Source organism: Triturus cristatus, chromosome 2_1 (assembly GCF_964204655.1).
Source record: "Triturus cristatus chromosome 2_1, aTriCri1.1, whole genome shotgun sequence".
In the NCBI taxonomy this organism is placed as follows: Eukaryota; Metazoa; Chordata; class Amphibia; order Caudata; family Salamandridae; genus Triturus; species Triturus cristatus.
The window spans coordinates 129,174,425-129,192,105 of NC_140581.1; the positions used below are offsets into that span (position 1 = coordinate 129,174,425).

The window sequence follows — 17,681 nt, forward strand, 5'->3', positions numbered from 1 at the left end:
GTTACCCCTATATTAATTGGTCTTAATGAGACCCTATATCCACAACATGTTCTAAACATTTTCAAAATTGAATAAGCAAACCTACTAAAAGCCTTATTCAGGAAAATTGGCTTTTTCCTTTGTTGGTTGTGTGTGTGTATATATATATATATATATATATATATATATGTATTCTTTGTGAACTATTCTGATTTATTGGTTCCTTCTTCACATGGGACACAGTGCACTTTTTCTTTGTGGAATCATACATACTGTAACTATTCTATAAAATATAATGCCAATGACTATAGGTGATGGCTATTTTATGACTAGCATTTGCTTAGAAATTGTTCTTTAGTAATTTGAATTATCTCTATGAACACAATAACTGTCTACAACCATTGTTACTTTTGATATTGTATTAACTTTGAGACATTGTGATACCAATGAGAACCACGGTTTTCAAAATAAATATTGCGTTCCCTGATTCCCATGGAGTAAGGGTTGCCATTGTTTGTGTTCACCATATGTTTGACTTTGGTAGGATAGGTGATATAACATTGTGGTTACAAACTTGGTGTACCGGTTTGTTTGTATTACGATTGGTTGTACCGGGTCTCGTCTCCTTCCCGGTGAGGTATTAGGAACGGCAGACTGTTTAAGATATTCCTACCTGTGAGGCATCAATTTAGTAGCGGGCATCATCAAATACACCAGATCCCACACTTTTTATTTGAGTACCTTTCAGAGAATTGAGATCAAGAGGGTCGATGTGTGATGATATATTGGGAGGGGTTTCTATCTAAGTACCACACACAGAGCACCATGACCTTTTTGGTTATATATCTAAAGCAGCTTTGTGTTACTCCACACACAAAGGGTACCCAGGCACAATATTATGCTTTTACCAAAATGATTGGCTCATCTGAACGGGATATTGATACAAAATAGCTGCTGTTTCTTTAAAATTGGAGGACACCAGTTGTTAGAGATTGTGTTGTGCCATTTGTGTGTTCAGGCTTAATAGCATGTGTGCCTGTATCTCGTAGTCCGTTTGTACGCAAATCTTTTATTTCATTTTCTCCCCAGATGTGCACCCTGTTTAAAGAGCCCTGTGCCCAAAACATGTAATAGATCACTAAACATGTTTTTTTAAATTAGGAACCAGTGTGAATTTGTGCGTATTCAAAATGCTAATGTATTGAGAAGGAATTTGTCATGCATTGATACCATTGTCATGCAACAGCTGTTTCAGAGTCTGCTTCATTGGTATGAATGCATGCAAGTGGTGTTTTTCTTCTGTCTCCTGTGTTATCTCTGTGAAGGGAATTAGCTTAATGTAAATTCAATCTTTTCAATTAAGCTCAGTTCTTTTTTTATCAAGTTTCTATTTTTCTAATTGTTCAATGTTCTATAATTCCAGCAGCTGTGTTATAGTGTGTGTCGTGCAAAGGAAAGGAGGTATGTTGTGCTTTCCTGCTGACAACCGCTTACAGCAAGATGTCAAGGTATCCTTAGTTCCTGATGATCATCTAATGATTCATTTCGCTTCCCAATGAATTCTGTTTCCCACTGTTTGGGAACACCTGCTGGTGCTGCAGGCAGGCTCAGGAAAGCTGAAAGATGTTCTCACTTTAAAATGGTGAAGGCCTGGCGCCTTCCCGTCAATAAGGAGCCAGTTTTAGTTACTGATCAGTAAGGCACTTGTACTGTATGCATTGGTCATGTTTAATGCAGGATGTGCCCTGTCACATTAAGAAGGATTTGCAACTATTGCTCAAGGTTTTTTTGTGCTGGTATATCGAGACATGCCATGTGGTTTAGGAGGTGGTACAGCAGTTTATTCATTGGCAGATTTTTATAGTGTGGCTCAGACCTAGCAGGTATCTGCAAGCTTCACACAAGAATTAAGAAAAGCGAGAGCGGTGACCTACATACAGTGTGCACCATATATGAAAGAGGCATGTAGGGTATTATGCACGAGTTCAAGGCCATAAGAGAATGCCGGGCAAAATCAAAGGGGATAATGGACGGAGTGTTGAACAATGCAAGCACTCACCCCCAGTCAACTGATCTGGGTTTAATCCATCATCATTCTTTAGCTCACTCCGCCACCCCAGTTCAGACATGGCCATATGCAAATCAGTCTGACCCTGTGCCTCATGGGAACAGTCCAGCCCGAACTGCCAAGACATGTCTTCCCTGGACTGGAAACAAGCATCCTGGGACCGGTTTCTGGCTATCAGCCGTCTTCAGCCAGGCTAGCTTGAATCCAGTGGCAAAGAGAGCAAGGGACCCACGTCTGGGCATACTCTGCCAACTTAGGGCGAACAAAGCAAAACCAAAGGGGATAATGGACGGATTTAGGCCCAGATCTCTGTACTGGGGTGAATGTATGACATTGTTCTGCATTCTGTCCATCAATTGTTGTTTTTGATTTTGTCACCCCGAGTGGGACGGGTATGCTCAGATGTGAGTCCCGTGCTCTCCATGCCACTGGAATCAAGCTATCCTGGCTGAAGAGGGGTGAAACCCCGAAACCGGTCCTAGGATGCTTGTTTCCAGTCCAGGGAGGACCTAGCTTGGCAGTTCGGGCTGGACTGTTCCCATGAGGCACAGGGTCAAGACTGATTTGCATATGGCTGGGTTCAAACTGGAATGGCACGGTGAGCAAAAAACGATGGATTTAGGCCCAGATCTCTGTACTGGGGTGAATGTATAACATTGTTCTGTAGTAGGGGATCTCTGTGTATAGTCATAATCTAGTGAATAGTCCCGCCCATGTGCGCGGACCCCGGAGCAATAAAAAATAATCTCTAAAAGGTGACAAATCATGCAGACCTGCATACACCTTTAAGAGAGAATTTAATTTAAAGACAGATAATGCAGCCTATACCCACAGACTACACTGTCCAGTACTTCAACTAGAATTCCACCAATATCCACAAACAGCACTGCCTGTCCAGTTTTTCTCCACATAGGAAAAAACCCTGCCTCTACCAGCAAAAGCCTCTGGAATGATAGAGAGGAAGGAGTGGACAGACAAGCCCCATAGGCTGCCATTATGTGGCTTGGAACAGGATACTGTGCCTTTAAGAAAACTTTCCAGTTTTCCAGAACTTTCCCCAGTATCCCAGAATGCCCAGCAGGTCCCATTTACTTTCAGTTCTTTTTTCCGGCTCCTGCTAGCAGGACCCTGGAGCATTGAGCTCTCCCTTTTTCAAGGTTTTCATTGAGATTTTGGCAATTTTTGTCACTTTTTCTTGTGTTTAGTAGCTGGTACTGTCAACATGCCTGGCTTGTTCGACAAGTGCCCGGAATGTGGTCGAAAGAAGGCTAAAACTGACCCACACGAGGTGTGCATAGCTTGCCTTCCCCAGTCCCACGTGCCTGAAAGCTGTACCATCTGCCACTCGTTTTCAGCCAGAACCCTGAGGGACAGGATGAAGAGCAGGCTTCAAGCTCTGGAGGAGCGAAGACTGAAGGGACCAGGTGGGTCGGGAGGGGCTGATTTGGCCCATACTGAGGCCTCTGGGGGGCTCCCCAGGGGCAGGAAGACCAGTAAGCGCTCCCGCTCCCCGTCGACGTCGAGGGCGTCGACGGCGACGTCGAGGAGGATGACCACCGTCTGTTCGCCGTCTCCCCAGGGCTCTGGAGAGAAGCGGCGTCGACGATCGCCGTCGAGGGACCTGAATAGGCCGCCGTCGACTACATCGGCGTCGTCGGCGACGACGCCGTCTTCGGCTGCGTCCAGCGGTCGACGTCGAGAGAAGACCCGGCGTCGGCGTTCGGCGTCGAGGGATCGCAGCTCGCCGTCGATGAAGAGAAGGAGATCGCCGTCGAGGCGAAGATCGCCGTCGAGGCGAAGATCGCCGTCGAGGCGAAGATCGCCGTCGAGGCGGAGATCGCCGTCGAGGCGGAGATCGCCGTCGAGGCGGAGGTCGCCGTCGAGGCAAAGGTCGCCGTCGAGGCGAAGGTCGCCGTCGAGGCGGAGGTCGCCGTCGAGGCGAAGATCGCCGTCGAGGCGGAGGTCGCCGTCGAGGCGAAGATCGCCGTCGAGGCGAAGGTCGCCGTCGAGACAAAAGTCGACGCCGAGGAAGAGATCGACGCCGAGAAGATCGCCGTCGAGGCACAGGTCGACGTCGAGGCACAGGTCGACGTCGAGGAAGAGAGAGTCGCCGGGATCGGTGTACTCAGTGGTGTATACCCCGCCTCGGAGGTCTCCGTCGCCTCCTCCTCTCCCACCTCTGCCACCGCCTCCTCCACCACCGCCACCTCCTCCACCACCGTCTCCACCTCCTCCACCGCCTCCTCCGCGGCCGCGGACTCTGTCTCCGCCACCCCAGCCTCTGTTGCTGCCAAGCACTCCTGCGGGACCGCCGCCGGTCCCCCCGAGGTCGGTTTCCCTTCCACGGTACCCGACTCCGCCGCAGGGGACCCCGAAGCCACGACGCCCACAGTCGCCTGGACCAGCGAGACCGGCGGACAGGCCTAAGCCGAAGAGGTCGCGCTCCCGCTCTCACAGGAGGCGACGATCGCGGAGCCGAGGGCGATCCTCGTCAGACTCTAGACGACGCCGCAGAAGGTATAGGTCCAGGTCGCGCTCCTCGGACAGGGACCTTTCCCCGACGCTGTCGGACTCCCCGGGGACTAGGGTGTCGCCGGTGGACGACTTGGTCTCGTTCCAGGAGGTGCTGTTGCGAGGGGCTGCGAAGCTGAATATCACGGTGACGGTTCCAACACCCACGACGTCCGTGATATTTGAGACGCTTCATAAAAGACACTTGTCTCGCCCCCTCCTGCCTCTCGTGCCTGGACTGGTGGAACCAGCCTTGGAACTGTTCCTCACTCCCGCAACAGCGAAGGCCGCTCCGTCCAGGCTCATGAAGAAATATAGGGCCCCGGAGTCGGATCCGTCATTCTTGAGAGGGGACCCGAAGCCGGATTCGGTTATCGTGACGGCGGCGAGAAAACAACATGCGACCGCCCCGGCCTCCACGGTGCCACCGGACAAGGAAAGCCGCTGGCTGGACTCTGCGGGCAGGAAGGTGTGTGGTACCGCCGCCACCACGATGAAGGCGGCGAGTGCAGGGGCGTTGTTGGGCCGTTACGACTGGGCCCTGTGGGAATCCCTGCAGCAATATGCGGACCTCCTGCCACGAGACAAGAAGGAGGACTTCTTGGAGACGGTGCGCGAAGGCATGCTGGTTTCTAACCAAACGATCAGCGCAGCAGCGGATATATCGCTATTGGCCGCCCACGCCTACTGTCATGGCGTCCACCAGCGGCGCCATTCCTGGTTGCGCCTGACGTCCCTCAAGCCGGAGGCGCAACAGAGAGTGGCCAACCTGCCCTTCTCGGGGGAAACCCTGTTCGGGAAGCATGCGGACGATGAAATGGCCCGCATGAAGGCTGAAGCGGAAACCCTGACGGCCGTCGGGTTAGAGAAGGCCGAGAAAAAGAAACGACCGTTCCAGAGGAGGTTCGGGTCGTCGGGCCGAGGGCGTGGGCAGGGCTCGGGACAGCAGCAGCCACAACAGCAGCAGTTCCGCAAGCCCTTCCAGAAGCGCCAGAGGGGTAGAGGTGGCCAGCAGGCTACTACCACAAACAAGGGCCCGGCCGGGTCTCGGCCCTGAGCTGTTACTTCCCCCTCAACCGTTACCCACTCCAGTGGGGGGAAGCATTCGATTTTTTCCGGCAGAGTGGAGAAAAATTACTCAGGACAAGTGGGTGCTGAATATTGTTTGCAATGGATACAGTCTTCGGTTCATCAGCCCGCCTCCAGCGATTCCGCCGGTCAGCTCTCGCTTCCAGCTGAGGGAGCTCCAGGCGGAGGCAGACATCTTGTTGAGAAAAAAGGCGGTAGAAGAAGTACCTTTGTCTCAAAGGGGAAGAGGCGTACTTCCATGTGCCCATAGCACAGAAGCACAGGAAGTTCCTGCGATTCCAAGTCGGCGCCAATCACTATCAATACACAGTACTGCCATTCGGGCTAAAGTCTGCTCCCAGGACTTTTTCGAAGTGCATGGCGGTGGTGGCGGCACACCTGCGGAGGAACAAGGTGTTTGTCTACCCGTATCTGGACGATTGGCTGATCAAGGCGTCATCCTTCAAGGAAGCGCAAGAACACTTCCGTTGGACGTGCGAGCTCTTGAACAAGCTGGGGTTACACGTCAACATGTCCAAATCGGTCCCATCTCCGGTACAGTGCATACAGTACCTGGGGGCCTCCATAGATACGCGGTCAGCAAGCGTGTCTCCTTCGGAGGAGAGACGGTTATCACTCCTTCGGAAGGCTCAGGACCTCAGGACTGCTCCATCGACGACTGTGAGGAAGGTGTCGTCTCTACTGGGATCGATGGCCTCCTGTATCTTCCTCACTCCGCACGCACGTCTACAGATGCGACCACTGCAGGAGTGCTTGGAGGATCAGTGGGATCAGAAGACAGGCTCTTGGGACGACAAGATCCGACTGTCTCTACATGCTCGTCAGTCTCTGAAGTGGTGGTGTTCGGCGGAAAACCTCCTCCAGGGGGTTCCCTTCCACAAGGACATTCCCACGACGAATGTGGTGACGGATGCTTCTCTCCAGGGCTGGGGTGCGCATTCCGGGGACCTGCAGATTCAAGGGAAGTGGTCTCCTTTGGAATCGACGTACCACATCAATTTCCTGGAACTCAGAGCTGTCTTCCTGGCACTGAAGGCTTTCCTTCCGTCCTTCCAGACCAACTCGCTGCTGATACAGACGGACAATACAACCACGATGTATTACCTCAACAAGCAGGGGGGGTCGAGATCGCGCACTCTGTCGCAGGAGGCGCAGGCGATCTGGCGCTGGCTGCTGGCCCGAGGACTGACGATTACGGCCACGCATCTGCCAGGGGTGCAGAATGCTCAGGCGGACGCCTTGAGCAGGCTGATTCAGGAAAACCACGAATGGGTCATAAACGACGAAGTACTAGGAGAAGTCTTCGCAAGGTGGGGGACTCCAGACGTAGATCTGTTCGCCACCGCCGAAAACAGCAAATGCCGAGACTTCGCATCCAGGTACTACCAGCGGGGGACGCTGGGGAATGCGCTGTGGATCGATTGGTCGAACAGCTTTCTGTACGCTTTTCCACCCATTCCCCTGATTCCGGCGGTGCTCATCAAGCTGTCCCAGTCCAGGGCGCGGATGATCCTGATCGCCCCGGAGTGGCCCAGGCAGTGGTGGTTCACGGACCTTCTTCACCGGTCTCTCCTTCCTCACATGCGGTTGCCGTGCAGGCCGGACCTTCTCACGAAGTTCGGGGGGCGGATGGTGCACCCCAACCTCTCGTCTTTGAGTTTGGCGGCATGGCTCCTGAAATAGTGCAATATGGTCATCTGAATCTACCAGACGATTGTATGGACATTCTGAAGGAGTCTAAGCGACCTTCCACTAGGACATCCTATGCTTACAAGTGGAAGAGGTTCTGTATCTGGTGTAAGTCCAAGAACTTTGATCCGACAACATGTAAGGAAGATGTCATCCTTCCATACCTTTTGCATCTGGCGCAGTCTGGCCTTAATTTCCATTCCATTAAGGTTCATCTGGCTGCTTTGACTGCTTACAGGAAGTGCCCTTCACAGACGTCCTTCTTTCAGATTCCTGTGGTCAAGGATTTTTTGGAAGGCTTGAAGAAGGTGTTCCCTCCTGTCAGACTTCCCTCGCCTTCTTGGGACTTGAATGTGGTGCTGTCCAGACTGATGAGAGAGCCTTTTGCACCTATTCAAAAGGCTTCATTGCAGCACCTATCCTGGAAGGCGGCGTTCCTAGTGGCCATTACATCGGCCCGCAGGGTGAGTGAACTTCAGGCATTATGTTGTCAAGAACCTTATACTGTGTTTCATGCTGCTAAGGTTGTGATGCGTACTCACCCTAAGTTCCTTCCTAAGGTTATCTCTGACTTTCATGTCAATCAGACCATAACTTTACCTACGTTCTTTCAGAATCCCTCTTCACCAGCGGAAAGGGCTCTCCATTCCCTGGATGTCCGAAGGGTGTTGAAATTTTATCTGGATAAGACCAAGGATATTCGTAGGTCTGACCAATTGTTTGTTAATTATGGCTCAGTCAGGACTGGTCTTGCGACCTCTAAGCAGTCCATCTCTCGGTGGATTGTGTCCTGCATACAGTTGTGTTATCAAAAGGCTAATAAGACCTTAGGGGGTAAACCTAAGGCTCATTCCACCAGGGGCAAAGCTGCCACGACGGCTTTGCTGCGTAATGTTCCGATTGCGGAAATCTGTAAGGCGGCCACTTGGAAGTCGGTCCATACCTTTGCTGCGCATTACTGTCTGGACACGGATGCCAGGGCAGATGCTCAGGTTGGGCAGGCTTCGCTGCGAAATTTGTTCGCACAGTAGTGGTAGTGTCTTATGTGTTCTCCACCGCTTTTGTTGTGTGGGGATGGGCTTGCCATTCTATTCACTAGATTATGACTATACACAGAGATCCCCTACTACAGAAGGAGTAGTTTCTTTTCTGTAACTCCAGTTCTGTAGTAGGGGTATCTCTGTTATAGTCATAAGCGCCCGCCCTCCTCCCCGGTGGAGAGATACTTATTCATATGTAGAATGCTACAGGTCTGGCGTGCTACGCCTTCAAAAAGAACTGAAAGTAAATGGGACCTGCTGGGCATTCTGGGATACTGGGGAAAGTTCTGGAAAACTGGAAAGTTTTCTTAAAGGCACAGTATCCTGTTCCAAGCCACATAATGGCAGCCTATGGGGCTTGTCTGTCCACTCCTTCCTCTCTATCATTCCAGAGGCTTTTGCTGGTAGAGGCAGGGTTTTTTCCTATGTGGAGAAAAACTGGACAGGCAGTGCTGTTTGTGGATATTGGTGGAATTCTAGTTGAAGTACTGGACAGTGTAGCCTGTGGGTATAGGCTGCATTATCTGTCTTTAAATTAAATTCTCTCTTAAAGGTGTATGCAGGTCTGCATGATTTGTCACCTTTTAGAGATTATTTTTTATTGCTCCGGGGTCCGCGCACATGGGCGGGACTATTCACTAGATTATGACTAGAACAGAGATACCCCTACTACAGAACTGGAGTTACAGAAAAGAAACTACTCCTTCTGCATTCTGTCCATCAATTGTTGTTTTTGCATTTGTCACCCCGAGTGGGACGGGTATGCTCAGACGTGAGTCCCGTGCTCTCCATGCCACTGGAATCAAGCTATCATGGCTGAAGAGGGGTGAAACCCCGAAACCGGTCCTAGGATGCTTGTTTCCAGTCCAGGGAGGACCTGGCTTGGCAGTTCGGGCTGGACTGTTCCCATGAGGCACAGGGTCAAGACTGATTTGCATATGGCTGGGTTCAAACTGGAATGGCATGGTGAGCAAAAAAACGATGGATTTAGGCCCAGATCTCTGTACTGGGGTGAATGTATGACATTGTTCTGCATTCTATTAATCAATTGTTGTTTTTGCATAAGAGAATGCCTGCAGGGAAGGAAAGTCTTTGAAGTGAAGATTTGGAATCTTTGTCGGGTGGGGTGGAGTTATATACATGGTTGATAACCGCTGACCATAGACCTAGAAGTGTCCATTATGCAAGAGGTAGGATAAGGGATGACATGCTATATGAGTGGATTTCCAGGTTTGAGGTGCAAGGTGTCTTTGGTAAACAAGTTCTTTCCTGAAGGTGGCGTGAGAGGGGTTAGTGCCTAAGGATGGGGGGAATGTTGTTTCAAACCATTGGTGCTCTCCCTGAGAAGGGTGGGTTAAGGGTGTGTGAAATAAGGAATTGCAAGTCACAGTGAGTTGGCGCTTAAGAGTGACAGGGATACACGGAGATGACTAGCTTAAGGGGCAGGTAACTTGTTGCAATTCCATGAAGGTTCTTGTGAACAATATATGCAAGCTCAAGGAAGTGTCTCATCTCAGTGGAGAGCTGTTTAAGGTGGTAAGTGTGGATTTAATTTGCTCTGACAGTCTTTCACGTGAGACCAATCTTGTGGTGGCATTGAGGGCAGTTTTTAGAGAGGTCTTGTGGTTTTTCAGAATCCCTTTCAATAATGTGTTTCTATAGGCTATTTTAGATAGTACAAGTAATTGCACTGTTGAACTCTACGGTTGGCATTAGAAGCGTGATTTTCCATGAAATGCTGATTTGCTGTTGTGTTCCTTTTGCTATAACAGTGCATGCACGCATGAAGGTTCAAGTTCTTGTGAGGATGAAACCTAGTGATAATTTTTCTACACTAGTAGACGTACAATCAAGTAGATATTGCAGTGTTTTGGATAAATTAGTAGGAATTCAGTTTTTGGTGGATTTAACTTTAAGTGGTAATGGGCCATCCAAGACTGCAGTTACTTAGTTAGGTCAAGTGCGGTTATGTCGTCCAGGGATAAACCTTTATTGTAAAGATGTGCTGAGCGCAAATAGGTGCAAGAAGATTTTGGTTTCATTCACTAGTGCGGCGAGCGGTTCCAAGTAAATCTTAAACCGCATCAGAAATAGGATAGGAGCCATGAGGGACTCCTTATTGTAGAAGAAAGTGGTCCAAGAGGGAATCCAAAAGTTGTATTTGCTGTGTGCTATATCCTAGATATGGTTTTGACAATTTCAGAACCGTGCCATTTATTTTTATCTTTTGGTTTAGTGTTGGTCAGACTGAAGGGTTGATAGTGTTGAATGCCACTGACAGGTCAAGTTAGAAGATGGACAAGGGATTCAGCATTATGTACGATACATAGTGTCACCTTGTATTCGAAACATGATTGTCTCTGTGCTCCATCCATATCTAAAACCTGACTTATGGCAATCTAGTAGGTTATTATCTTCTAATAATTTATTTGTTTAAGACTTAAGCCATGAAGGGGAGCAGAACTCATGTATGCTTGATTTTGGGCAGACGTTACAGAGGCCTACTTGATCCATGTTTGTTTTTTTGGGTAGGGAGTTACTTGGCCAATTTCTAGGCTGTTAGGGACGAACTCTTGTGACAGTGAGGAGTTGATTAATTTTGTCAGTCAGTGTGTGATGGAGGGTTTTGGAGCTTGCTGAATGTGTGAATGTGAGGTTAGCTAAGTAACTGAAAAGTTTTACGTTGTGGTACTCATGTCTTTTGTATGATCTTCGCCAAGGACGGCTGAGGCTCTAGGGACTTGCAAGTTGTTGATTCCTGTGTTAAGTTCAGGATTTCTGAGTCTAGACAAAATTTAATTGATCACAGTTTTCTTGGTTTTGCTTTGGTTTGCAGGAGCATTCTGTGCATTCAATAATTTTTGGACAATGTCAAAGATCTTTTTGGGGTGATTTTTAGTTTGATTTAGTTTGGCTCTGAAGAATGTAAACTAGAAAGAACACTGGTTTGTGGGATCTAGGAAGACCATTGGACTCTCATGGAGAGGGTGAGGCCAGCAGGGTAAGATGAGGCAGGTGGATGGGATTTTATGCTGTCTAGGCATCGGCCTACTAAGCTTTTTGTCTCTCCCTCACGTGAAGGATGTTATGTTTGGCATCTTATGTAATGTGGGGATTAACATGGAACGCAGCAGATGTCCTGTTGTGAAATTGTGATGGTCCGCTGTCCAGCATTCTGTATGTGGGAAGTTGCTGTGGCAGAGGAACAGAGCAGACCTGTTTCCTGTATATGCTGAGCTTTGTTAATAAAGAAGCTTTTGTGAGGATACGCACAACAATTTGGTAATGAGCTGCTTCATAAGAAACCACTTTTCCTCGTACGGCATTGAAGCATAGGCTAGACTGCCGGCGTCGCTGTGCATGACTGGGTGGATAATAGATGGGTGTGGCTGTGTGTTACTGCCAATAAGTGTGAGTAAGTGTGCTGAGCGCACCATTTTTGGAATGAAGCATTATCCGACCTGAAGAGGGCACTGCTGGGATTGTCAGTTAATCGGCTGCATTGTTTGAGCAGCGATGTGTGGGGGCCAGTACCAGAATCTTGCAGTGTGCGGGTGCATCTTGTATTGCGGTGAGCACGCCAACTGTGATCGCGCACCCAGCCTGTCATTATGTACTCCTGGGAGCGAGCTGCGCACCAGGTCACTCTGTGTGCATCTGAGCGTTTGTAGTCAGAGCAGAGGGACCGCTACGCTCGTTCTTCAAGCATTTTTTGTTGCTGCGTTGCAAGATCATGATAAATATTTTGCTCCAAAAGTATATATCGGTATCACTGGATGCATATTTTAAGAAGCTGGTCATTGAGTGTAAATTCGGAATAATACATGACGACTTGATAATGATCAACTGATCATGCATGCTAATAACCCAGCCATCCAAGAAAGTTTATGCATTGATGGTGATTCTCCACTCAAGGGTGTACTAGCCATTGTATGCAAGGTGGAGATCGCTTCAAGATGTGCCACAGAGTTAAAACAATCCTATAAAGCATTGGATTATGTGTGTAAGGTGATGGCACACAAGGAGTAGAAAGAACAAAAAGGCATCTTCAAGGAGAAGCGTGTGAGTAAAGAAAGGAGGTATTACTGCTGTGATGGCAAGGAATATCTAGCGCATTGCAAATCGTGCCCAGGGTTTCAGCATAAGTACAGCAATTATGGCATCACTGGCCATTTTGCAAGGGTATGTAAGAAAAAAAGGAACAATATTAAGTGCATTTACGACGGTAAGAACCCTAGTAAGAATGATACGGAGGAAGAAACTGCCGAGTTGGACAGTGTGATGCGCTTGCAGGAGAAGTTTGTTCTTAATATAAGCGAGAGGAGTACCAAAAGTACACCAGAGTGCGATATGACAATAGGAGGAGTTCCCATCAGGATATATGCGGATTCAGGATCTCATTTTACTATTGTTAATGAGGACGTGTGCAAGAGCACATATTTCAAAAAGATTGGCCCACACTTAACTTCGTAGGATATTAATCCTGAGAGCTACATGGGGGAAACAATCGATATTTTGGGTTTTAGATTATCCTTCTCTTTTAAGGGAAGACACACGAGAGGTAAACTGTATATGATGAAAAGAGGACCATCGGTCCTGGAATGGCAGAATCAAGGGAAACTACACATTGTCCTGGAACCCAACAGCACTGAGAAAGTAATGATGGTGGATGAAGAAGATTCTGTGAGCAATGCTGACAGAAAATTTTCCTAAAGTGTTCAGTGAACAATTGAGCATGTTGGATGGTTGTGAACACAATATTGTGCTCAAAGGGGATGCTACTTCCAAAGTACATAAATTAAGAATGGTGCCGTTGATGATACAGGAGATAGTCTCAAAGGAATTGGAAAAGCTAGTGGAGATGGATGTAATCGTACCAACAGAGGGTTCGCAATGGATTTCCCTGGTAGTGGTGGCACGCCGTAGCAATTAAAAATCCATCTGTGTTGATCTGCGACACATGACTAACAACATTGTCAATCGTTTTCCCTTTCCAAAAATCACACAACTGGTTTCATGTCGAAAAGGGGCTTTGTGGTTCTCAATCATAGACCTCTCTGCAGTGTATTCATGTCTGTTTCGAGGAAACTCAAGGCATATATCACACCCTTTGGGTGCTTTCATTTGAACAAATGCCGCTTGGACTGGCATCGGAGGTAGCCGTTTTACCAGGGTTTAATGCATAGGATGTTTGGGAAAGAGGGTGGACTTATGTTTTTTTGGGGATAATATCTTAGTCTTTAGAGCGAACAGAAGGAAACATGATGAGAGGTTACAGAAGTTGTTAAGTATACTGGAAAGTAAGGGACTGATTGTAGAGCTGAACAAGTGTACGTTCGCTGAAAGGAGTGTAATCTACTTGAGTCATGTGATCAGTGAGCGGAGGGGGTCAAACCTAAACCTTGTTGATCAGTGCTATTACTTGGGCTCCAACGCCTGTTACCAAGGATGAGATGAGGTGAGGTCGTTCTTAGGAATGGCTGAGCGAAACTCATTCCTAATTTTGCTGATAACGTGTATAATATCAGACAGTTACTCAAAAAGCATGTGGAATGTGTGTGGGACTCGCAGTGTGAGGCGGAGTTCGGCATAATGAAATGTTACATGGAAAAAGTCTCTGCTTTGGGAAGTTATGACACTGGATTAGATTGTATCCTAACGATGGATGCAAGTAACAAAGAGTTTGGGCAGTACATTCACAGAGGAATGCTAGAGGTAAGAAGAGTATCCTTCTGTTTGTGTCCAGATCTCTGTCCCCAGCTAAGGAGAAATATTCCATTATTGAGAACGAGGCGCTAGCATGTGCATAGGCTCTGGAGCGTTTTCATGCCGTTCAGTGGGGTAAACAGCTTAACATCCTGTGCAGCCACAAGCCATTAGTTAAATTACTGCCCATGCAGTGAGTGTCACTGCTTCTGCAACGATTGCTAAATTGTTTTTGAGAATGAAACATTATATATGCCACATAGTGTGTGTTCCTGGAAAGGATAATATGGTGGCAGATTGTTTGTCCAGGATGCCTTGTCTGTTAGAGAGGTGTGAGGATGATCCATGGAACGACTTTAAGATTGCTTTGGTACATGACTCGGGCACACCTGCGATTAGGAAAGAGGAGTGGTTGAAGAAACAGGAGGTAGCTGTTGTTTTGCAAGACGTTTTGGAACACATGTATGAGGACTGGTCTAGGAAGGAGTAGTTGACAGACATGTAAAGACCTTTTTGGCAGGTTAGATCGCAGCTGTCGGCAGACAAAGAGGTGGTTCTTAGATGGAGTAAGGTCATTCCTCCATGTGGTTTGCGTGAGGTAATTGTAGATCTTTGTCATGACTAACATTTGGTGTTGTAAGAAAACCAAATCTGTAATCCAAGAACTGTTTTGATGCTCTGAAGTAGACTAGGCAGTGCAAAGGTTTGTTAGATCCTGTGAAATGTGTTCCTCTGCTGACAAGTTGTTACAGACATGAAGACTACCCATGCATGAGTGCATTATTTCCAAACAACCTTGGGAATGTGTGGTGATGGATTTGTTGGGTCCTGTTGGGAATTTGCAAGAGTACGTGATTGTGCTAATGAACCTTTTATCAAAATGGCCAGTGGTGGATATAATGGTGAGAGCTGCCTATTGCTGGAAGAATTAGCCCCCCAAGATTTTTAGTAGCCCCCCCACCCCGACATTCGGCTCTAGTTGCACCTCCTTTGTTTGTCGGCCTTTTCCCCCACCCCAGTCTGCCGGAACTCGAGCCGCTACTGGGTCCCCCAAAATAGTTTTGCCAACATCTCAAAAATCCTTAGGATGTTTCTGGTCCCTTATGTCTGATGATCTGTGTTTGTTATGCTATAGGCTTCATCTACAAACTACTTACTGTAGAATAGATTAACTGACCCAGTGCTCACTGATTATGGGTTTATTTTTTGAATGCTCATATATGCCTGCATTACAGAGTAAGAGTAGAAGTGATTATTTTTCACCTTTATTTTAGGAATACTTCAAGTGCATAGTTTTCGCCTTCAACTAGATGAACATGGCATCATCTGGTTGCTGAATCATGTCTATTTTATCAGGATTCTGTTGTACAGCATAAGAGGCACAGCTATAAAAAGTCAAGCTGATGCAGGGGCACAGGTAGTTTAAGGGCCCTCTGCAACCTAGTTGTGGTTGCATTTCACCACATAAATAGAGACCAAATATCCCTGCCTGCATTAGGGCCCATAGCACCCTTACTACTGAACAGCAAATAAATGGATTGAGTCGGATTGATGCCGTGGCCTGATTTCAAAGGGCTAAGATTGTAAGAACACGTTTTTCCTGTCTGAAAATATTTCTTGTGTAAAATGCAGAAGTTGGATACAGCAGTTAGATACTAAATGTCAATCAGGGGCTTGTAAAGCACGGCTGCTAACCCGTGAGGGTCTCAAGGCACTGGAGGGGGGGGGGGGGGTAGGGGGGGGGATGGTGGTGGGGCTGCTGGTCCCTTTTTGGTAGGGGATCATTCGAAGAACCAGGTCTTGATGTTCTTTTTGAATTGGGTCAGCGACACTGATTGCCTGAGATCGGGGGGGGTGGGGGGGGGTTTACGGGTCTTGGGGTGAGGTAGGAGAAATAACTTCCTCCGTTTCTGGTTTTGTGGATCTTGGGAACAGAGGCCAGGGCGAGTTAGGCTAAATGAAGTAGCCTGGCGAGTCTACAATCAAATTTTCTTTGTGAGCTTCTCTTCTATTATGAATGAAACCACGTATACAGCAGAATAGGGGTGACTCGGTAGATGTGGCTTTATTTGAGCAGTGCTGTTCGGTGATCTCTCTTGCTTTTGCTGGTGTTTGATTGTATCACAGCAATAAAGTGTTATTGAAATGTAATTAACATGCCTTGTTCTTATAGGGATCCAGACAGAAGAGTCCATTGCAGTCTCTACATTTGGAATTTGATGGTTCCTACCTTGGCTTGGCTGAAACACAGAATGCCTACCAGACAAGTAAGACTGTTAACCCTGGAAGTGTTGGGTTGTTTACAGATTCTCTACATCATTGTCAGAATGACCCGAGAGCCAGACTGATGCTCCACTCAACCCTACAAGAACACCCAGGTGATTATCCAATGGAAAATGGCTTTCAGAAAACTGTTAACTCATCGCCTTCAAGGAATCCTCAAGGCCAACACCAGCCCAAGTTCACCAGTAGTCATGGCCACCTGAGGCAAGACCATCAGATCACATGTCTACAGCAAGCTATGGCCCATTGTTGCGTTCGTAGTTCACTGACAAGTGCAGAACATGTTCAAAGACCATGTCAGTCTGCGCATTCACCAACTAAACACCATGGAGCACTTTCCGGCTCCAGAGGGCTTAGTCAGCACCCTGATACGACTGTACTGAACGGTGCACCGGAACCACAACCAAGGGAAAAGGGCCATGGGAAGCAATCACATGAGCAAAGGAAGCAGCTTCTTTTGATTCAGAAAATGGAGCTGGAGATTGAGAAGGAGAGGCTGCAGCAGATGCTGGCCCAGCAGGAAGCGCGGTTACTATTAAAACAGCAGCAGCTCCAGCAGTCCAGGCTGGATTACAATAGGTATGTTGTGTATATCTTAAATAGGTACTTCCGGGTTTCATATGTATTTAATAATGTCCTATGCAAAAAACGATTATTAATAAATGTCGACTTGAAAGTTTTCGGAAAGGGTGACTTTCAATTAGAAATGTACTGTTAACAAAGTCAAATATTAACTCCTCAGCCTCTTGACCACAACGTAGGCCTTATCGTAAGCCCTAACTCCAACCTAAGCAGGAACACCCTAATCCCATCCCTTACTCCAACCGTAACCGCACCCCTAAACATAACCCTAATGCTCATCGTAACCATTATCCTTACCCTAATCCATTCCTTAAATAACCTCCGTTAATCTAACCCCTACCCTGCACACTAACGCAGGTTCATTAAAAGTCATCAATATTTTTTTTTAAGTTCAAAACCACGCAAACATTTTGCACATTTCGATTTGTTTTATGTAATTAAACCTTTTCTAAAGTACATTGATAGTAAACTAAATGTATGGCTCAATGTATGTTCTATACCTCACCTTTTTTACCATAACATGTTTATGGCAAACCTGTAGAAAAATGTTTTTATATGAAAATGTTACACCTGCCAGGCACAGGCTACTTTGTCACTTGAGACTGGTGCTTTTTCTTGGGTCTATGACTTGATGGACCCAGGCGATGAAATATACTATTCTATTGTGTAAGTGATACCCAATACTCCAGAGACAATAGAACGTTGCTGTAAGACATAATACCCATTTTAAAGCG

At 47.4% G+C, this 17,681-nt stretch overlaps 1 protein-coding gene across 1 annotated transcript in view; it reads left to right on the forward strand.

Moving 5' to 3' along the window:
* Positions 1-17,681, forward strand: part of KIAA1328 (KIAA1328 ortholog) — an 887,260-nt gene that overhangs the window by 525,544 nt on the left and 344,035 nt on the right. The window contains exon 7 of the mRNA XM_085628933.1: positions 16,256-16,944. Within this exon, the coding sequence (XP_085485059.1) occupies positions 16,256-16,944 (689 nt within the window). The remainder of the gene's footprint in view (positions 1-16,255; positions 16,945-17,681) is intronic.